Consider the following 21453-nt stretch of genomic DNA (forward strand, 5'->3'; position numbering starts at 1 on the left):
AGAAGCATCCAGCCTTTTGCTTGGACAAGCACCCCTTTTTAAAAAGAAGCCGAAAATCACAGTTGTAAGTTGAGAACTGGTTGCAACTCCATTTTTTCAGCACTGTTGTAACTTTGAACAATTGCATAACAAATGGACGTTAAGTGCAGACTATCTGAAGCAACATAATTTGCAGGGCTACACACCTCTTCAGATTCGGTGGTACAAAAGTGTTTCAGTGTATGTGGAGGGGAGGAGCAAATAAATGCTTCACCTGCAACCCTAGAAAAAGGAGCCAGCTGCTTTAAGAAGTTGCAGACAGGCGCCACATTTGCATCTCCTATACGTCAAAGCATCTTTTTGACTTTGACTTTGAAACACGGCCTAACCCTAATGGTAGACTGGCTAAACAGATTGAAAGAAATTAATTGTCTTTTGGTAAATCTGATCACTGACCTAGTTTGATTGCAGCTTTGTAATAATTCAGGCTCCCAGCCCGACCACTTCACAGCTTTAAACAGGAGCTGCTGGAGACTGAATTGGAATCTTGTACACCCAAAGCATATGAATTAATGTAGTGGGGTTTACTCCTGATTGCTTTATATCAAAAATGTTTTTCTGCAATGTTTCAGTTACCTCAGCATCTAAAAGTTGTGTTGCATGCAATGCTTGGGGCCAGAGCTAGGAATAAGTAGGACTGCCCATTCTCTGTCCCCTTTCTTCCTTTTACTTTCTTAAGCTCTTTTTCTTCCAAAACAGCAGAAAGATATTTTGCTAAAGATCTGAGCTGATCACTTGCATAGGCCTTTTGAAATTAGATTGGAGATCTTGGGTATCAAAAGCTGCAAGTAGTCATTCCCTACTTAGATTAATCTCTTGGAGTTGGCGGGAGGGGCGAATGAAGTCCTTGCAGAGGGAGAATGAAAAACAATTGCTTTAGTAAATGCAAGATTATTTCTTGCATTTTAGTACTCTCATTATCTCTGTAATCAAATTCTCAAACATTAATCCCAGGTTTTAGTCAAAGTAACATAAAGGATGGTGGTGGTGTTTATTCTTAGTGAGATATTATGGCAAAGGGGGCTTTACTGTCTGTTGTAATGGCCTGCAATATACCAGTAAGCAGTAGCATTGTGCAGCATGTTCCAGTCAACTGAGCTATGATAGTGTTGTGCGATTTTCTTAGTTATACTGAACTTCAGCTGCTGGTTTGAAAGAAGCATGGTGAGTTTTTGGCTCAAATGCTACCACCCAACCAAAGAAGTTACAGAAATATATCTCAAAAAGCCTTTTAAAACGTCAGAGGAGATCAGATGATAATCCCTAACTGCTTTAAAACTTCATCAAGATTACCCATTCTCAATTGGCATAAGTAAAGGTTGCTTTCCCTTTGATCCCTTCGATGTCTATTTTACTTTGCTTTCAATTTTGTGGGCTTAAAATAAAATAAAAAACCAGAGTATTTTTTCCCCACTCAAGGTTTGTGACTTTGATTATCCTTGAAAATTTATCAGTAACATACAGTTAATTGTTTTTATTTTTTTGTTAAAGGTTGATCCAATGTGAAAATGAGGTTGGCAAACTCATGTTTTTGACAGAGATCCCAGAACTGTTATTGGAGGAACATAATGAATCCAAACAGAGTCATGTTCTGCAGGAAGCATCAGAGCCACAGTTTGTAGATGGGAGCCCAGGACTTAAGTCCGTGCTATCTACAAGTCGAAACCTGAGCAGCAGCTCTGATACAGGAGATAAGCCAATGGTGACATTCAAAGAAAACATTAAACCACGAGAAATAAACAGAGAGCAAGGCCGAAACTATCTGACCAAGGAAGTAGGAAGAGAAAGAAGAGATTATAACAAAGGAATAACAGCCAATAAAAATGATGGAAAGAAGGACATCAACAATAAAAGGAAGAATGAGATTAAGAAATGTGGCATGGACAAGAGTCAAGAAACGGGGAAGCAGAATGTAGCAGTACAGGTATGATTCTTTATATGTTATCATACTTCTGAATGTTTTCATGCTGCCACCTAATTTAGTTGCAATGTTATAAAGTTGCCTGAAGCTGCCTTTAAGCTTTTGGATGATGTAGCATAGAGAGAGACAGCTATGAGAGACAGATGCAGCTGGAGCTTCCATACCTTCACTTCACTCCCTCTTCCATACCTTCATTTTCCTTACTAGAGGATCTAATGGAATAGTGGTTTATGTTTCTCTTTTTCATTGCATATCTATGGTCTTATTTTCCTTTCCTTTCCCTCCTTTACTCTGTTAGTTCTCTTCTTGGTACCTCTCTTCCTAATTAGAGTATGTCCAGTTTACTCTTTACTTGGTAGAGTGGGACTCACTCACTTACTCATTCATTCATTCAATTGATTTGTGGCTGCCTTCTCATTCAGGAGTCCATGATGCCATACATAGCACTCCCCCTCTTAGCAACAGCCCTGTGATGTAGATAGGCTGAGAGAGAGTGACTTGCCCTAGGTCACACTTTGGAGCTTCAGACTGGACTTGAACCTCAAAACTCCCCAATGCTAGTACAACCTCTTAATGACTACATGACACTGTCATTTAATCATAGGGTTTAAATAAGCTTAATAATGCCATTATGTTTTCTGAAATTAAGCATTCTAATATTTTTCAAAGTGCAAGAGTTATTTGCTAACATTCAATGTAATATGATAACAAATGTTTACCAGTTTCTGGTAATTGAGAACTGCTCTAAGTGAATACAGGTTGGGATACAGGTTGTTCTAGCATTTTATAAAATAAATTCAGTACAAAGATCTTGATTAGATTCTTTAGTTGAATGTTCTGTATTTATATACAATTCGGTGGGGACAGATTGTACCTTTCTAAACACACTATTTTGCAATTGTTCAAATTTGCTCAGGGATTCTTCTTTTTTTTTTTTGGTTGAACTATGGTTCTTTCGAGAGCTTTCCCTTATAAGCTGTTGCTTCTAAATAAAGTATAAAGTTATCTTGCAATAGGTGTTATTTATTGTGCTTTCTTTTTCTCTAATAAATTTCAGCTTTTTTCATTACATAGGTTTATTAATGTATTCATTTTTTTGTGGAATAAGTGTGTTAGTTTGGGTGTATGCATTTTTAAGGTGCAACATATCGGTATCTTCATTTTTTCTGCAAAAAAGCCCAGCACATCTATGATATATGAATTGCTGTAACTTTGAAGTTGCAACTGAAATTGAATAAAATGAAGCTGACATCGATATAAAGAAATAAGGAGCAGGCTCTAATTTCATTAAAACCTACATCTTATACTCTTGTACCTGCAAAAGCTGTGGTAGTTTTGGAAACAGGGTTTCTAGACAGAGATATCTGGTATCATAAGTCTAGTAGCTGGATAAGTATTAAAATACTTCTAAAAAATTTCAAGTAATGTTTTTATCAATGTTTGTATTTTAATATTCCAATGTGCATTTCAGAATCCTTGGCCTAACTGCTGGGAGTTCTTACCAGCCCCTCTATTAGGTTTCTTTTGAAGCTATGACATCTAGAAAGTATGAAGCCAAAGACAGGTTTGAGCTACCTCCTCTAGTCCACTGTGGAGATAATGGCTCCCCCAAATTCCAAACATGAACTTCAGTCTGAGCTCTTTTCTGAAAAAGCTAGTAGTATTTGTTTTTAAACTTGTGAGTCAGAGGAAAATAGTACATGATCAGTCTAAAATGTTCTGAGAATTGCAAATGTGGAGCTGGCCAGGGCCAAGCCCACGTTCTTTGTTCCTGTAAAAGAAATCCCTGGAAAGAATTGATATGTCTTATACTAACTTTTTAATTATTACATTCTTAAGAAGGCATGGACAAGTGAACAAGGGCAAATGTTTAGAATTATTGCCTTTACTGACTTATCCCTTTAGGTAAAATCCCAGACTGAGTTGAGGAAGACTCCAGTATCTGAAGTCAGAAAAACACCAGTAACTCAGTCTCCAAACCAGGCCAGCAACTCCCAGTTCATCCCCATCCATCACCCAGGAGCTTTCCCTCCTCTTCCTAGCCGGCCAGGTAAAATTGCTATTTCTCTAAACTAATCTTGACTTGGTATAAACTGATGAAACAGACAATTAATGTCTTCCATATACTTACCTCTCTTAATTCAAAGGTGAAAAAGGGAAAGAATGGATGTATGTGTATATATGTGATTAAGTACTGTAAATGCATTGTTAACTAGAATGTTCACATTATTTCTAGAAAGTAGGCATAATCATTAAATATCTAATGTTACATGGTACTTACCAGGCATCAGTCTTTCCACAGTGTCTTTTTTGCCAAGATGCAGCATGAGAAGCCATCTTGCTTTTATTTCACAGTTTATATGTGTGCGTGTGTGTGTTGTACAGAGTATGTGACAAGGAAGAAAACGTACAGATCTTTTCAAACATAAAGGTAGATTTTGAAGTAGAAAACATAATAAATGCAAATCATCTCTGTACTGCTCAAATTAATTTATTTGTGTATAATGTTTTTTTTAAAGAAGCCTAAAGTCCTCTGAAAGTCACAGTGAAGCATCCCCTAGGATGTTAGAGATTTCTTAGAATTTTCCTCCATGTGCCTTACTGGCACAAACATCTTCCCACAAATATTTCTTCAGTACAGACAAATAGACTGAATTAATCCATTTCTGTAATTGAATGCTGACAGATAAGAGAGCTTTGCTTTACAAATATTCTCTTTAGCTAGTAGGATCAGAGAGGTAAAGAAAGGACCGGTCATAATCTGTCTCAGTGGTTAATCTTGAAGAGGAGTCAGGCAGTATTATCCGAGGTTTCAGTTATTAAAATGTGTGCTTTCTTTCTTTCAAGGCTTCCCACCTCCTGCCTATGTTATTCCTCCTCCTGTGGCTTTCTCTATGAGCTCAGGATATACTTTCCCAGGTGGTGTTTCTGTCCCAGGAACCTTTCTTCAGCCTGCAGCTCATTCACCTGCAGGAAATCAGGTGCAAGCTGGGAAGCAATCCCACATTCCTTACAGCCAGCAGCGGCCCTCTGGACCAGGCCCAATGAACCAGGGACCTCAACAGACTCCATCCCCTTCTCAGCAGCCCCTTGCATCCATACCAGCTCAGGCAACAACCCCGTCTGCAAGCCAGCTACAGGTCCAGGCTCTTGCCCAGCAGCAGCAGCAGCAACAGTCCCCAACAAAAGCTGTGCAGGCATTAGGGAAGAGTCCTCCACACCACTCTGGATTCCAGCAGGTGAGCCTCTGCTAACTTTGAGAGATGAGAGAGTGTTAGAGCTCCAAACCTTTATATGTTTTGTACTCAAATAAAACAAAGACTCCCACTTAGATTGCAATACTGGCCTTTCTGTAAATGTTACAATGGCAGGTACAACCACTTAAGGAGAAAAGGAATTGACAAGTCAATGGGAAAGAGACAGGTGAAATATGGTGAACAAGCTAGGAATGTAGTTGAAAGCTAAGAACAGAAGAATATCAGAATGGATATTTATTAATGATCAAGTATCTCTTTTCTAGGTGAGAAGAATCAGAATAGTTCAGATTATATTTGATAAAACCTTTCCTACTGCTTCTTCTCAAGTATGGCATGACCAGCCTTATAAATGATGAATTGGTATTATTGAATGATTAATTAAATATATTTGAAGGATTACAACTTAATATGCACTGTTCTGCTTGCAGAGCTGCAACATTGTGTCTTCATTGAAAGATGAGAAATTATTGACGGATGAATCTTAATGTCAAAATGCTAGTCTTGTAGTCTGTCTCTGCTAAAAGGTTTCTTTAGCTTTTCTCTGCTTGTGAGGTCTGAAAACTTTAATCTCAAAAGGAAACCGTAAACTTTGGAAGTTCGCTTTGTAGAATTGAATGTGCAGTTCTGCCTAATATGCTCACCATTGAACATATTTTTTTAAAAAGGTAACACAATGCACAGCGTATATGCAGAGAAGAGCAAAAGGTGTTTTTTTTGTTAGCCTATAATGCTTGAGGTATTCAACCCTGTTATTTAATTCTGAGTCAAAGCATACTTGGCATCCATATCACATTCAGTTTATGTTCTATGGTTATTTGCTGGATTCTAAAATCAATCTCTTATCCAGAGAGTCTGTATTATTGATAATGCTGAAAGCTGGCGTATTTATTCTTAGTATCCCCAGGGAGACTCCTCCAAGCAGCTCTGGAACCCCTCTCAGGTTCAAGGCCCATTGGGGAAGATCATGCCTGTGAAGCAGCCGTACTATCTTCAGGGCCAGGATCCCGTGAAACTCTTTGAACACTCCTTGCAGCCTCCCCTTCTGCAACAACAGCAGCCTCTGGAGAAGAAAATGAAGCCTTTCCCTATGGAGCCATATAACCAGAATCCCTCAGAGGTCAAGATGCCAGAATTTTACTGGGACTCCTATGGTATGGCTGATAACCGTGTTGTGATGGCACAACAACAAGCCAACCTGGACCGCAGAGGGAAACGGCAGCAAGGAGTCTTCCGCCCAGAGCAGGACCCAATGCCGAGGATGGGTTTTGAGGTAAACTAAGAGCTGACCGTAGAATATAGGCAGTAGCTTCCTTTATGCCACAAATGGACAGTTTCTGGTGACTTACCAGACTGGATGTGTAGGCCAGTCATGTCTCCCTACAGTGTTTGCTTGGCATTCATTGGATGAATCTGTGTTTCTGGCTCAATGGTTCCACAGTCCTACTGTTCTTCTAAAGAGTTAACTGGCAGAGTGTTCATGAAACCAGAATTGTTTTGTTTTAAGCTCAGGACAAAACAATCCCACTTAGAACACTTCACTGGAATATTTCAGGCATACCGTGTTTCAGTAGAGCAAACATAATGTTTCTTGTATTCTGTTCATAATAATTCCCCTGCATGAAGGCACAATACATAACAAAAACCAAACCCATCAGGATAGTTTCAGAACAATCCAATAAAATCAGCTTAGAACTCAAAATAAATATTTATATTAAAATGACCCACACAACGGTACCCTTAAAACAATGCTTTAGGATAGTGTATGTATGTAATGGTACATGGGAATTACCCATAGGTAATGAGAGAGACAATTACCATGGGTAATTGGGAGACACGGCGAAGAGACACAGTCAGATGAAAGGCAACTTAGCCCCCCGTAGAAATGTGGGTGGGTCCAGTGACTCAGAAGAGACCCTCCCTAATTTCTTGGCTGTAAAGGGACGGGGAGAAATGTATTTTCAGACATGCAAGATTCTGTTAATTTAACTTACAATAAAGTAGAATTAGTTTATCTGTCCCGTGTTTCCTGTCTGGTCTGCCTCACAGGGCTGACAATATACTAAACATCCATAATAATTTAAAATACAGGTAGTCCTCGACTTATGACAATTGAGCCCAAAATTTCTGTTGTTATGTGAGACATTTGTTAATGAGTTTTGCCCCGTTTTATTATCTTTCTTGCCACAGCCATTAAGTGAATCACTGCAGTTGATAACTGAGTCACACGGTTATTAAGTGAATCCAGCTTCCCCATTGACTTTGCTTATCAGAAGGTTGCCAAAGGGGATCACAGGATCTTGAGACACAGCAACAGTCATAAGTATGAACTACTGTGTTTCCCTGAAAATAAGACCTTATCTTATATTTTTTTGAACCCTGAAATAAGCGCCTGGCCTTATTGCCATGCGCTCAAAAGCCCAATTGGGCTTATTATCAGGGGATGTCTTATTTGGGGGGAAACAGGGTAGTTGATCACACGAGCATAGAGTCACTACAAAGGTCGTAACTATGAAAAATGGTCATAAGTCACTTTTTTCAGTGCCATTGTAACTTTAAATTGTCACTAAATGAACTGTTGCAAGTCAAGGACTATCTGGATATGTTAATCTGTATTAACCAAATGATATACAACGATCTAAAAGGCTGTGAGATTTCCACAAAGACAAAGGGAGTTGAATGGTATCCTTTAGGCAGACAACTTGGAGATTATAATCCTGGACTAATATCCAAAAGAAGGCTTTGCTCAAAGAATGTAAAGAGCAGTCAGGATTGTATTGAGAAATAAGACCAGGCAGATATTAAAAGGGTTTATGATGAAAGGATTCTAAAGAGGGGCACTAGTAGTTTGTTCTGGACTCTGGTTTATGTGCCCAAGTGAGTTTACTAATTATCAGTCAGCAAACAGGAAACATCAATAGGTTTACTTCTGCACGGGTCTATCCACAACAACAAAAATACACTTTTGTGCTGTTAGTTTGTGACTTTTCCTAAATACATGTGTTTATACATTTGGCAACACTCCTTTAAAAGTGATACATAAGTATCTAGCTGTTAACACAGTTCCCTTTTAGTTAGCAATGTTATGCAAAGAAGAGAAAGTAAAGTAACCACAAATACAAACTATTTTTTCCACTGTCCTTTGTTCTTTAAACTTCACTTACTTTTACTTTTGAGGATCTTAACCATTCTATCCAGCCACAAACTTGGTTTTTCCCTTCCTTTTGACCTATTCACTTTTCATATATTTGTTTTGTGATTCCAACCTCATTCATTCTGATTGTCACCAGACTAGTTCAATTTGCTTCCTTCTACTGGTCTTTTACTTTTGTACTCAACACTCATTAATTTGACATCCATTCAGACAACACTCACTCACACTGTGCCTACTACATTCAGTGTTGATGTTCCTGCTGACATACCCAACTCTTACTTTCATAGAAAAAAGTGGACAGAAGAAGCACCCTGAGCCATTTGGCCAATATTAATTGCTTTTGAAAGATACCTGTTGAGATGGGTAGCTATAGAAATCAAATAAATAAATACTTAGTAGCTGCCTGCTTGCATTTACGTACCTTGACGTTTCTTCGTCCATTCTCTCATCTCACATGTATTCAGTAGTCTCCATAAATCAATTTATTTGCTCTAGTTTTTTTGCCACTTAAGTATAACTTGACATTTTTCACTCTTGTTTTTCCTGTCAGATTTGAACATTTGCTATATTAACATTCAGATCTATACTCCTCAATTCTCAGCAAGCCATTAGTATTCTCTTCTAACAGCATTGCATTCTCTGCATACAAAAATACATATGTACATCCTTAACCCACATACTTCTGATGGCGCATTTCTTATACATCCATAACTATGTTAAATAACCAAGGGGATGCCACACATTTTTCTTCTTATTCCCTGTTCAGTGTTGAACCACTCTCATGAATGCTTTACTTTAATCCTACACAGCTCTTATCACATTCAGCATTCAATCTGCAACTCTACACTTGTGCCAAATGTTTCATAACTCAGACTTCTTCACTTCATGATATATGCTTTGCAAGTCAAAATGCAGAAAAGCATCTTTCTTATATTTTTTCCAGAGAAATGAACTGCAAAGCTAAACAAATAAAAGAATAAACCCTGAAAATTCAACTTTGCAGGGTTGTATGCAGTGTACAGGCACATTAAACAGCTACCTGTCTGCCTGTCCATCTGTCTTAACAACTTGCCTGAAATAGATAAACAACAGTGAAGTGATGATATAGATGTGGAGGAAGCAAGATGGTTTGCAAAGATTGTAATATATCAAGAGACAGGATGGTATAAAGTAGTTTTAGCTGTATTTTCTCCTCTTACAATTCTTTCACTTTTCCCAGCTTATGATTTTTTGCTACTTTTTTGGTAGCAATACTGTGTAATATTGAATATGCCACAAGGGAATTGTGTGATAGCTATATATATGTGTGGAAGAAAATGTTTTAACATATTGCATTGTAACCCATTAATCTAATTTCCCCATAGCAAAGATTTTACAAAATGATGACCAACTTTTCTGCCAAACAGCAGCAGCATGTGATAGACTTTCCCCTCCCTCCCCTTCATTAGGACCAGCCAATAGCTGCAGGAATGGTACTTTCCCTGTTGTCTTAGTGGCTGATGGAGAATACTTTGCCTATTTGTAGGACTAAGGAACTTCCTGCCAGTTCCAATAGTTCTGGGAGAAGACAGAACAAAAGCTTTGTTCATTGTATTGAATAGAATAATAAATCTGAGAGTTGGAAAGCAACATACTGTGGTTACCAGAATAAGGGATATTGGTCAGTACAGTGGATTAGGGAGGCTTTGCTTCATTTCCCCCTCTCCCCAGCATCTTTTGCCAGGGTGTATTAAATACAATATATAAAGAAATAATTAGCAACATCATAAGATACTGCTTGCTTGTAATGTAATGTTGTTATCCAACATATGATTTTTAAAACTTAAAATGTCACAAGAGGAGAGGAATGGATCATTATCTGGTGGCAAATTCTAAAGTCCAAATTTGACATGGATTTCTTCCAAAACTTTCCAGTTAAATCGTAATTTATTTATTCTCAAGCTTTATCACTGTAAGATTGTATAAATCAATATTTAAATAGTTGGATAGTCCCTAAATGTAGAGGAAGCAAACACAAACCTCTTTTCTGTCAGTTGTTCCTCGACTTTATCAGAGAAATTTTAAGTAGAAACCCCCAAATGAATCTAAATATGAGTTAAGATGGCACTCCAATAGTGTAGTAGATGGAAAACTCTGAAAAATAGATATAACCGGTTAAGAATTATTTTGAAAACTTTGGATAAAAGTTCATACCTACCTTATCTGCACTTCCACATTAATGATTCATTGCAGGTTAAAGTTGCTTAAAACCAAGGAAACAAGATGAGCTAATCCCCCTCCCTTTATATTTATTTATTTATTTATTTATCTATCATTATTATTTATAAATCAAATTTATAGAGCACCAAAAGCAACTCTGGATGGCATACAACAATCCGATAATAAATAAATAAATAAATAATATATACTATATATATAAACCCATATTAATAATTACCATTAAAGTGAAAAATGCAAACATGGGAGAAAGATAAAATTGGCCACCTCTAGAAAGGAGCCAGCTGAGCAAGACTCTGGGAGCCCAAGCCTGGCAACATAGCCTTGTCTTGAGGATTTATCAAAAGGGATGGAGCTAATCTAATTTCAGGGGGATATTATTGAGAACAGTGTGTGCAGGAAAATAAGGCACAAAATCACTTCTGAAAAAAGTAATTAACTGCAGCAGTCCATCAAAGTCATATTAAGACAACATTCCTAAGTATATAACTATGTTTTTCCTGAAAGAGATAGCCACACAAGCCTACAGGTGGTAGCCCTGATAAGAGATAAAGCTAATACTGTTAAATCTCCTTATTCCTATATAATATCACCTTTTTAAAAATAAAAACAAGGAGCCAATTGCTTCCTGTTAGTAGTTGCAAATATGTTAAAGGTTTATCAAGTATTTGTCCTAGGATACTGTATATTTCAGGCATGAACTACATTGGTTTTGGGAATAGGTGAAAAAGACAGATCATTTTTTATAGACAAAGGCGGAAGCTGTGATATTCAAGATCAAAGAAGGACTTTGCTTGTCTCACAAGTAGCATTCTGAAAACTTTCAACAACTTCCAGTGATTTTTTAAAAGTCCAATTTCTATGTTACAGAAGGGTTCTCAAAATATGAGTTGTATCCCTTAGGAAGTTGCAAGCAACATAGAGAGGACCACAAATATTTTAGCAGTGCATGCAAAGTAGGAATACTCTAAAACTTGTTTCAGCTTTGCCTGGGCAAGCCTATGGTGGATTTGCCTAGAAAAAACGGGTAACAAGTTTTGAGAGTGTTTCTGTTATGCATGTGGTAATCATAAGGACAGTCAAAACCTGCTCCCACTTTGAGTGCAACAAGATAAGGAAGGCAGAAGGAACAATAAAGTTAAGAGTCATTTTTATTTTTGAGAGATAGTTAAATCTTAGATCTAGTCATCTGCAAAATACATCAGTTTTATATATCATTTGTTTATTTAGCGTTATTCATGACATGGGCTGCAAAAATTCATTGATCGTTTTAGGGAATTATAGTATTGTATTATTTGAGAATTCTGCCATATTGTATACTGTATATGTCTACATCTTCCAGTTTCAATCAATAAGGTGGTATAAATATATCTTGTATTATGGGTAAAATTACTGTCTACGCCTTACAGAACTACTAAGATACTTACTTTGCACACACTTTCTAAATCAGACAGGAGGGACTACATTTTCCTCAAATGTCAATCCCGATGTTTTGTTTATCTATGCATTCAAACATGAAGGGAGGGGAAGGGATTCCTCCTAAAGCACAAAACAATGATAGAAGATTATATTATCACTGCTTTTCTCTTTTCTCCCTTGAATCTTATCTTCTTCTCCTCTTTACCTCTTTGACTAGCTTTTGCATGCTGGCTTACCTACTGTATCTTTGCATTCTCTCCCCTTTCTCCTTGCCTTGCGTCTCTTTGGGCCTTTAAACTTTTTGCTTGTCTGTTGCTGTTCTTGCTTCCTTGTCTTTCCATGCTGCATCTCACTGTGCTCCTTTCTGTCACTAGGACCCCAAGAGCTCCCCTCTGCTTCCTCCGGACCTGTTAAAGAGTTTGGCTGCCTTGGAGGAGGAGGAAGAGCTGATTTTCTCTAATCCTCCTGATCTTTACCCAGCACTGCTGGGGCCTCTCGCCTCTCTTCCTGGACGAAGCCTCTTTGTATGTATTTGACTGAATTCTGCTGCTTCTTGCTCTAATTTTGCCCTCTTTTTTGTTTGTTTGTTTGTTTTCCCTGCAAGTTCAGTTGGAGGTTTGAAATCTATATTCCTTGCTGAAATTGTCTTAATGGGGGAAATGGAGATCTTATAGGAGAAAGCAGCTTTTACACAGATGTAATGTTTTATCAGGGTTCCTCCTTTCTGGCCCAGTGCACAATGTATTTGTAAATACTGGAAAGGGGGGCCATTCTGAATCATACCCTACCCAATTTGGTTTTCTACAAAAATGGGTCACCTTGACTTTCCCAAGTTTATTCAATCGGGGGGGGGGGGGGGGAATGAAAGTGTGCTAGCCACTACAACCTACTAAAGGTGTTATTCTACATGATCGCATTATTGCTCCAGAATTCTTATTCAAGCACAGTGTAAGAAAGCTGCAATCTTACATGATCCAAATTCTGGTTCCTTCTTGGCTTGCGGGGAACTTTCTAGTTAAGTTTTCCATCTGTGTAGTAGAAAAGTGAATATACTTTTACATTCTGTAATGTGAATAAAATAGACATTAAGAGACTAGAACCATGAACTTAAGACCTAGCAAGCACTTCTCAGCCATTTAATTAATTTTAATGAAATGAGACATTTTACTTTAAAGAAGTGTAGAAAATAAACTACTGTCAGCATGTGGCCCATTGAGCTCCTTTTTTAAAGGCTACCCAAGCTGTTTTGACATTTATCAGGCAGAGAAATACAGTCCTTCAAGTAAGATTGAGATGAAAAATATTCATATTTGTTAATATAATCAGTAAGGACTGGTTTAGGCCATGTCAGGGTTTCATGCAAATTTCATTAGTCAACCAGATGTGGAACATGAAAATAGCAGCTTTCCCTCTTATCATTCCCAGCTTTTGCAGATATAAAGTATTGTTCTCTAGTATTGGAAAAGGAGTAACCCTTGATAGATTCATCTTTCAAACATCTAATTTGAGGCTATCATAGATTAATATAAAGGTCATATGTATTTCACACTGTGACATTTATGTACCTGTATCCTTCCTGGGGTCGTGAGTGCAGAAAAGTCCTTAATTAAGGAGATATTATGTATTTACCACAAAAGGTAGAGAAATCCTGTGTCTTCATACATGTGAAAATCCAAAGCCTTTCTAATAAAATTCTATTTTCTAATTAAAATGCTACCATTAAGAAAGAGAGATTCTATTGTCATAAAATCACTAGGATTTCTTTCTTCCAGTTAATTATATATTTACCTAGGATGCTTGATGGGAAGGTAAGAAAAGTGAAGACCTGTAAATTTTAGATCCTAGAGGTTAAATTTCTATATGGTCATTTCACATATATACATATGAAATATACCTTTATTTATATACTATAGCTCCCATGTGGAATTGGCTAAAAACTACTTCCCTTAAAATGGCCCAACTACATGGAACTGTTTATGTCAACATCAGTGATGCGTGGTTAGAAGAACAGTTGCAAAGAGAACTCAAGAGCACCAGTCTCTTACACAAAGCATAGTTAATAAGAAGTATTGTACTTCAGCTTTGTAGGGTCTTGATTATCTTGTATAAATTTATTTTCAATGATAGGTCTTTAGAAACGTCGCTGTTTCTCAGAAACAGTTCCTACTTTGTAAACACAGTAACTGGGCATATTTATTGAATGGAAGGTTATTAAAGATCTAAATATTTAGATATATGTCTTGGATTCATTGACAAATGAAGGAATTCCTTTCATTATCATGGTTCCATGGGAGCCTCCTTGCTGAATGGAAGAATAGGAATGGGAAGGAAGAGATGCCCTTTCTTGTTTTCCTTTGCAAATCCCAATAATTTACTATGTTACAAAATCTTCCAGAATTCCAGAATAGATTCTTTTTGCTATAGGAGGCTGTAAAGAGAAGGGAATTGGTTAAAATTTCAGGAAAGTCATCGAGTTTATGGATTGAGCTTGCTAATTTTGTGTGTGTGTGTTAATTTTTAAGTTCAATCAAAGAAAATGCTTGATTTGTATTAAAACATAGTAGGATTATGCATACATAATCCTTCTGGGATTTTTATTCCAGTGAAATTGTGAAAGAGGTTGGCCTTCAGTTATCAGACGTAAAAAAATCCCCATTTTTTTTTACCTTAGCACAATATTTTTCCCTTCATATAATTTTGAGTTGATTTTTATGTAACTTCTGACAGTTACCCTTAAACTATCTTTCCAGTTTCATAAAGCAATTTATAGTAATTATCCTCCGTAAACCCAAAATGTTTTCATTTTCTGAAGAAAGAGATAAAAAAAGAGAATATGAAATCTTTAGAGAAAACACATGAAATTTATTAGTCATTGACTAGTAATTCTTTGGACTGTATGCTACTCTTGCTCATCTCCCCAGTATCATTTGAGATTAATGATTTGAATGATGCAGCTGGCATTGATTGCATCCCTTCCAATCAAATCCTTATGACATATCAGGTCAGGGCCTCCATTATAAGAGAGTTGAAGGTATGTGGCTTTTTATCTGCAGATATGTGTCCAATTGACATCAGTTAATGCCAAAATATGATATCCTGAGCTCATCTGATTGCCTTTTTTAAAAAATTGCTTTAAATTTAATTTCTCACCAACCAATCAGAAATTTTCAATCCCCCCAAGATTATGCAAATTGAGCAGTTTGCATAATTGTTATACAATGTTGTGCAATTTATTCTGATTTTCTTTTCACAGAGAAAGCCAGCAACTCTATAGGATTGCTCTCATACTTCCATGCTTTCCTCTGGAGATAAATTATATAGGACCTTGTTTCTGCTGTATGAAAATGGAGTTTCTAATGAAACTGTAGTCTTCATTCAAATGATATTCCTCTTTTTTTTCTACACTCAAGAACAGGCTTGCAAAGCAGATATAGCTCTGCATATTAGTCAGTTTTAATTATTTTAATCAGATTGTATTTAACGCAATATCATTTTGGCTAATGTTAATCTATTAATTGCATTAACAAGTTATTTGCAACATCAGTATTTCTTTAAAAAAATAAAACCCTAAATACTACTAGGTTTGTGGTTATGGAAATACTAATTCAGATATTAAGCCTTCATATTTGAGCAGAAACTGGTTAGTTTGCTTACGTTATACATTCATACCTAATAAATAGTTTGATGAACTGCAATTTTATGGCTCTTCAACAACATGAGGTGTTAAAGCCTATTGTTTTAGTATGAAATTTCCCAAATGAATTGCCATTTTTTGAGTTACATATGCAACTGACTGCACTGTTTGCTGTCATTTGCAATTTTATCAAATTATTCATGTTTATTTTAAGCGCCTCTTTCATATAGTAAAAGAAGTAATACAATACAAGGATCTTTAATATGATTCTTGTTCTCATGCATGCTATATGAACCCCAAGGACACTTTCCACTCTGTTATTTTTATATTAGCTGACTTGTAAGTCAATAACAAGCTTTATTACTCTCTTTCCCTTATCCTGAAGAAATCACTGTTGGAGAAACCATCAGATCTGATGTCACAGTCACCATCTTTCCTATCGCTCACAGGCTTCTCTCTTAATCAGGTAACTAATAACTTTCTCATTTTTCTTTCTGGACAGCTTTGTCACTTTATTAGGCGTGTGTGTTGCTTTGAAGAAATAGCTTATCAGAGCATTGAACAAAGCACCATGTCCAAGCTGCTTTGAAAGCAATAGAGATCCTCTTGCTTCTAAGATCAGGAGCTGGGATAGCCAGTGCCAGAGAGATGCATTCAGGCAGCACGATTGGTTCCCTTCTTCAGGATGCATTGCCCACGATCTTTACTCAGGCAGGTGGCAAGTAATACCTAGGCTGATTCTACGCCTATATGCTGGAAGGCATCCAGATTGGCTGGCTGGCTTCAACAATTACCATACAGTTGTCTAATAGACAATGCAGCAAAGTTAGCTAATCTGGAGTCTCTTCAATAAGTGGCCTTCCAGGCTGGCTTCCTGCTATGGACAATCCTGCGGTCCTTACTAAAGCTACCCAGGTTGAAAGACCTTGAGAGCAGGCACAGGTAGCTACAGGCTGGTTGAGTTCAGCCAGTGCTATGGGAATGGACCTATAGAGTATGTGTGTATGTTTATGTGTACTTGTTGATGCCACTTATCCTAGAACCTTCTCTTGTGTTACTTAGCTATTTATTTATTTATTTATTTATTTATTTATTTATTTATTTATTTATTTATACATACATACATACATACATACATACATACATACATACTTGAATTTATATGCTGGAAGGCTTATACTTCCTAACAATAAACATTTTTTTAAAAAAAGAAAAATATTACAGCATGCATTTAAACTAAATCTGTATGTCCCGTGAGCAATTGCCTATAATTAAGTAGCAACTTTACCCCAAAGGCTCTGGAATGTGATCAAAAGAGCCATCATAGCCTCATGGGGTAGGCCATTCCAGAGCAGAGGGGCTACTGCAAACAACTTCGCCCTGGAGACTCTTTATATTTTCTCATGGGTAGGAATTCTTATCCTTCTTCTCAATCAAGCAGAGGAACCTCTCTGCATCAGATGGCCCCGCAGATAACAAGGACATGAGCCATAAATTATTGCTAATTGTTTAAGGTGATAGCAGTTAACTCCATTGGTCTGAACCATTTTGGATGGAAGGGAAAACTCATGTTGGAATATTCCTCTGTACAATATATTAATACCATAAGGTGCAAGTAATTTTAGGCTGTAACTTTCCTTGTAACACGGTAGTTCTCTCTGACTGGGGTTTCATGGTATATTCATGGCGTATACATAACACAAAACATTTTATCCTGGCAAATTGTATGTCCTATGTAGTGACCAGACTCCTAAAACAGTTTGAAGGTGCCCTGCCAATACAAACCTATGTAAGAACTAGGCACAATGCCATGTATATTTTGAGGCATGATAGTGGTGTGTTCAGTTGCCAGATCTAAACAATTCAATACAATATGTGTTGTCAGTCAAACAGAACTAAATATATACTATCCTAGCACATTTCATTCTGCTTGCTTGCTTACTTACTGATACCAAAAGGAACTGACTGTTTCCCTCACAGTTTTAATATATGTTATGAATAAATATTTACACATTGATTGTGTGGCATTTGTTTTGCGATCTGATTTTTTTAGTTTTGACCTAATATAGAGTAGTACAGTTACACGGTTCTATTTTTTACTTTTTTATTTTTCATTTAAGAGCCAAGAATAGTGCATAGCAGTAAAAGCAGTATTCCTTCTTATAGCTACCATGTTTCCCCGAAAATAAGACCCTGTCTTATATTTTTTTGAACCCCGAAATAAGCGCTTGGCTTTATTTTCAGGGAGGCCTTATTATTTTGGGGCGCGTGGAGCTCCACTTGCCGTCTTACCTGATTTCCAGCTCTGCGTTTAAATATTTTCGGGGAGGGCTTATTTTCGGGGGGTGGGGGAGACTTATTTTAGCACATGTGCTCAAAAGTCCTATTGGGCTTATTATCAGGGGATGTCTTATTTTCGGGGAAACGGGGTGGGTTATATCTAATCTCTCTTATCATATCATTTAAAATAGATAAATGTAATATGCAAAAAGACCTTTGGGTTTTAATATTAATTACTGTCATTCTTAAGATAAATGGTTTTGGACACCTTTACTATGAACTCTAGCAATCTGAAGTAAACCTTCTATACTTCAGAAATATTGGATAAAGGCAACATTGACATACCCCACTAATACTACTGTACTGTACTCATGTATCCCAACGATGCCCTTGAAGTGATGTCCCAGTGCCTGGAGGCCGTGCGGATCTGGATGGGGAGTAACAGGCTTCGACTCAACCCTTCCAAGACCGAGTGGCTGTGGCTTCCGGCGTCCTGATATAGCCAGCTGGTGCCATCGCTGGCTATTGGGGGCGAGTTATTGGCCCCCACGGACAGGGCTCGCAACTTGGGCGTCCTCCTGGATGCACGGCTGTCTTTAGAAGAGCATATGACGGCCGTGGCCAGGGGGGCTTTTTATCAGGTCCGCCTGATTCGCCAGTTGCGTCCCTTTCTGAATCGGGATTCCGTATGCACAGTCACTCAGGCACTCGTCACTTCCCGCCTGGACTACTGCAATGCTCTCTACATGGGGCTCCCCTTGAGGAGTACCCGGAGGCTCCAACTGGTGCAGAATGCGGCCACGCGGGAGATTATGGGACCGAGGGGTCGCTCCTATGTGATACCTCTCCTGCGTGAGCTGCATTGGCTTCCAGTGGTCTTCCGGGTGCGCTTCAAGGTGTTGGTTACCACCTTTAAAGAGCTCCATGGCATAGGACCTGGGTATTTGCGGGACTGCCTTCTGCCACCGATAGCCTCCCACCGACCAGTACGCTCCCACATAGAGGGACTCCTCAGGGTGCCGTCAGCCAGGCAATGTCGGCTGGCGACCCCCAGGGGGAGGGCCTTCTCTGTGGCAGCTCCCGCCCTCTGGAACGATTTGCCCCCGGAGATAAGAAGGATATCAGATCTCTGGGTCTTTTGCCGTGCCCTGAAAACTTTTCTTTTCCATCAAGCAGGGCTGGCGTGACTCCCCCCCCTTTTCTTTTCTTTTTTAGTTTTTTAGTTGTTTGGCTTTTAATCTGTCAATGGGTTTTAATTCGAATTGTTTTAAATTTGGGCCAAAGTATATAATTCTTTTAATAATTTTAAATTTTGTATTGTTATATGTTTTAGTTCTGGCTGTGCACCGCCCTGAGTCCACTAGGAGAAGGGCGGTATACAAATAAAATAAAATAAATGAATAAATAAATGTATTGAATTGGTCTGGTGTGATCCCTTTCTTATCCCTGTGCTCTTTCTTTCAATTTTATAGGAAAGATATCCAAACAGCATGTTCAATGAAGTTTATGGGAAAAACCTCAATGCCAGCACAAAAGCCGAGGTTACACCATCAGTAGCTCACCAGGAGACTTCACTTTATTCTCTTTTTGAAGGTACTCCATGGTCTCCATCTCTTCCAGCCAGCTCAGGTGAGGCTCCAACATTCCCTTCATCACCTATAGCATACAGCCTGAGGATAACGTGTGTACCACTTGCTCAGCAACTCCCTTCCATCACTATTGTAGGAACATCATAAAACATCAAGTTTCCTTTGAATTGTTCAGCAAATATAATACTACTACTTTTCCTTTCAATGTCTGCACACACCTGCTTGTTATATTTCTACATCTGTCTGTATATATGTATATGAGCTCTGTGTGTGTAAGTAAGAGAAAGAGAGAGAGAGAAGTGAAAACCCATTTGCAATCTTTGTGATATTCTTAGAACAAAGAAAACTTAGTAACTATAATGCTCACAAAGTCCAAAACCATGTATGTTTTTGTTTATTAATGAATAAAAATGAGTAAAAATCTTACATTAATAAAACCAAAATAATACATAAAACTAAAGGCGTTAAATCAGGAGATCACCAAATTGATTTTTTTCTAAATTTCATAGATCATTCAACACCAGCCAGCCAGTCTCCTCACTCCTCCAACCCAAGCAGCTTGCCAAGCTCTCCTCCAACTCACAACCATAATTCGGTTCCATTTTCCAACTTTGGGCCCATTGGGACTCCAGACAACAGGGATAGAAGGATAACAGATCGGTGGAAGACAGATAAACCAGGTGAGTAGACGGGTCTTAGCATCAATTTAATTTCAGTGGTTTTCAGGGACATTTACCTGTTACTCTTGCTCTCGTTCAGCAATGGGAGGCTTTGGCCTGGACTATCTCCCAGCAACATCATCCTCTTCAGAGAGTAGCTGGCATCCAACCAGCACCCACAGTGGTCCCTGGTCAGCCCATGGCCCATCCATAGAGGATTCATCAGCTGTGCTTATGGAAAGTCTGAAGGTGGGCTGCGTATTGATTCTGTCCTTTTTTGTCATGTTATGAATTAGATAAGAGATTCGGCAAAATTCTGAAATAATAATGATGTGTCCTTTGATATTTTTCTGATTCTTGCTATTTGGCAATGATATTGTGAACCATTTGTCTGTGACGTATGTACAATTAAGATGTATCTATAGGTAGCAATAGCAATAGCCATTTAGACTTATATATTGCTTCACAGTGCTTTACAACCCTCTCTAAGTGGTTTACAGAGTCAGCATATGTTGCCCCCAACAATTTGGGTCCTCATTTTACCCACCTCGGAAGGATGGAAGGCTGAGTCAACCTTGAGCCTGGTGAGATTTGAACTGCCAAATTGCAGGCAGCCGGCAGGCAGCAGAAGTAACCTGCACTTCTGCACTCTAACCACTGCGCCACCATGGCTCCTTTAGGTAGTCCTTTAGTTACAGCCACAGTTATGACCGCAACTTCCATCGCTAAGCAGCGTGTTTGTTTAGCGAGTCACCCCATGACCGTGCTTGATTTCATAACCTTTTGTTGCTGTAATTCTTCAGCAAATCAGGCTTCCCCCATTGACTTTGCTTGTCAGAAGCCAGCTGGGAAGGTCTCAAATGGTGATCACATGGACCCAGCATGCTGCAACTGTCATAAATACATGCCAGTGGCCAAGTGTTTGAATTGTGACCGTGGGGATGCCGCTATGGTCGTAAGTGCGAATAAGCCATAACTCACTTTTTCCAGCACAGTCATAAATTCTAATGGTTGTGAAACAGGTGGTCATAAGTTGAGGACTACCTTATAAGAGTACCTTCAAGTACCCAACATGTTTATTGCATTTATCATTTGTATATGGATCAGCTGTGGTGGCAAAGCATTTAAATTCTTATGGATGTATTTTACAGTGCTTCAAAGGTAGGTTCAGCCATACTATACCAGGAAGAACAGCAAGTCAGAGACAGAAAAAGCTAGAGAAGTTAAGTGAGGAAATAAGCAGTGCCTTGAGATGTTTTTAGTATGCTCATTTTATGCATCAGATTC

At 38.2% G+C, this 21453-nt stretch overlaps 1 protein-coding gene across 3 annotated transcripts in view; it reads left to right on the top strand.

Moving 5' to 3' along the window:
- Positions 1-21453, top strand: part of SMG7 (SMG7 nonsense mediated mRNA decay factor) — a 64114-nt gene that overhangs the window by 40330 nt on the left and 2331 nt on the right. Inside the window, exons 14-22 of one of the 3 annotated variants that reach the window (XM_070940951.1) lie at positions 1531-1963; positions 3866-4010; positions 4808-5199; positions 6113-6487; positions 12379-12528; positions 16024-16104; positions 19391-19547; positions 20017-20187; positions 20267-20415. In XM_070940951.1, coding sequence (XP_070797052.1) covers positions 1531-1963; positions 3866-4010; positions 4808-5199; positions 6113-6487; positions 12379-12528; positions 16024-16104; positions 19391-19547; positions 20017-20187; positions 20267-20415 — 2053 coding nt within the window. The remainder of the gene's footprint in view (positions 1-1530; positions 1964-3865; positions 4011-4807; positions 5200-6112; positions 6488-12378; positions 12529-16023; positions 16105-19390; positions 19548-20016; positions 20188-20266; positions 20416-21453) is intronic. The other 2 variants (XM_070940952.1, XM_070940953.1) reach the window with 2 other exon arrangements.

Source organism: Pituophis catenifer, unplaced genomic scaffold (genome assembly GCF_029215685.1).
Source record: "Pituophis catenifer annectens isolate HBS135680 unplaced genomic scaffold, rPitCat1.0.hap2 SCAF_3, whole genome shotgun sequence".
Lineage (NCBI taxonomy): Eukaryota > Metazoa > Chordata > Lepidosauria > Squamata > Colubridae > Pituophis > Pituophis catenifer.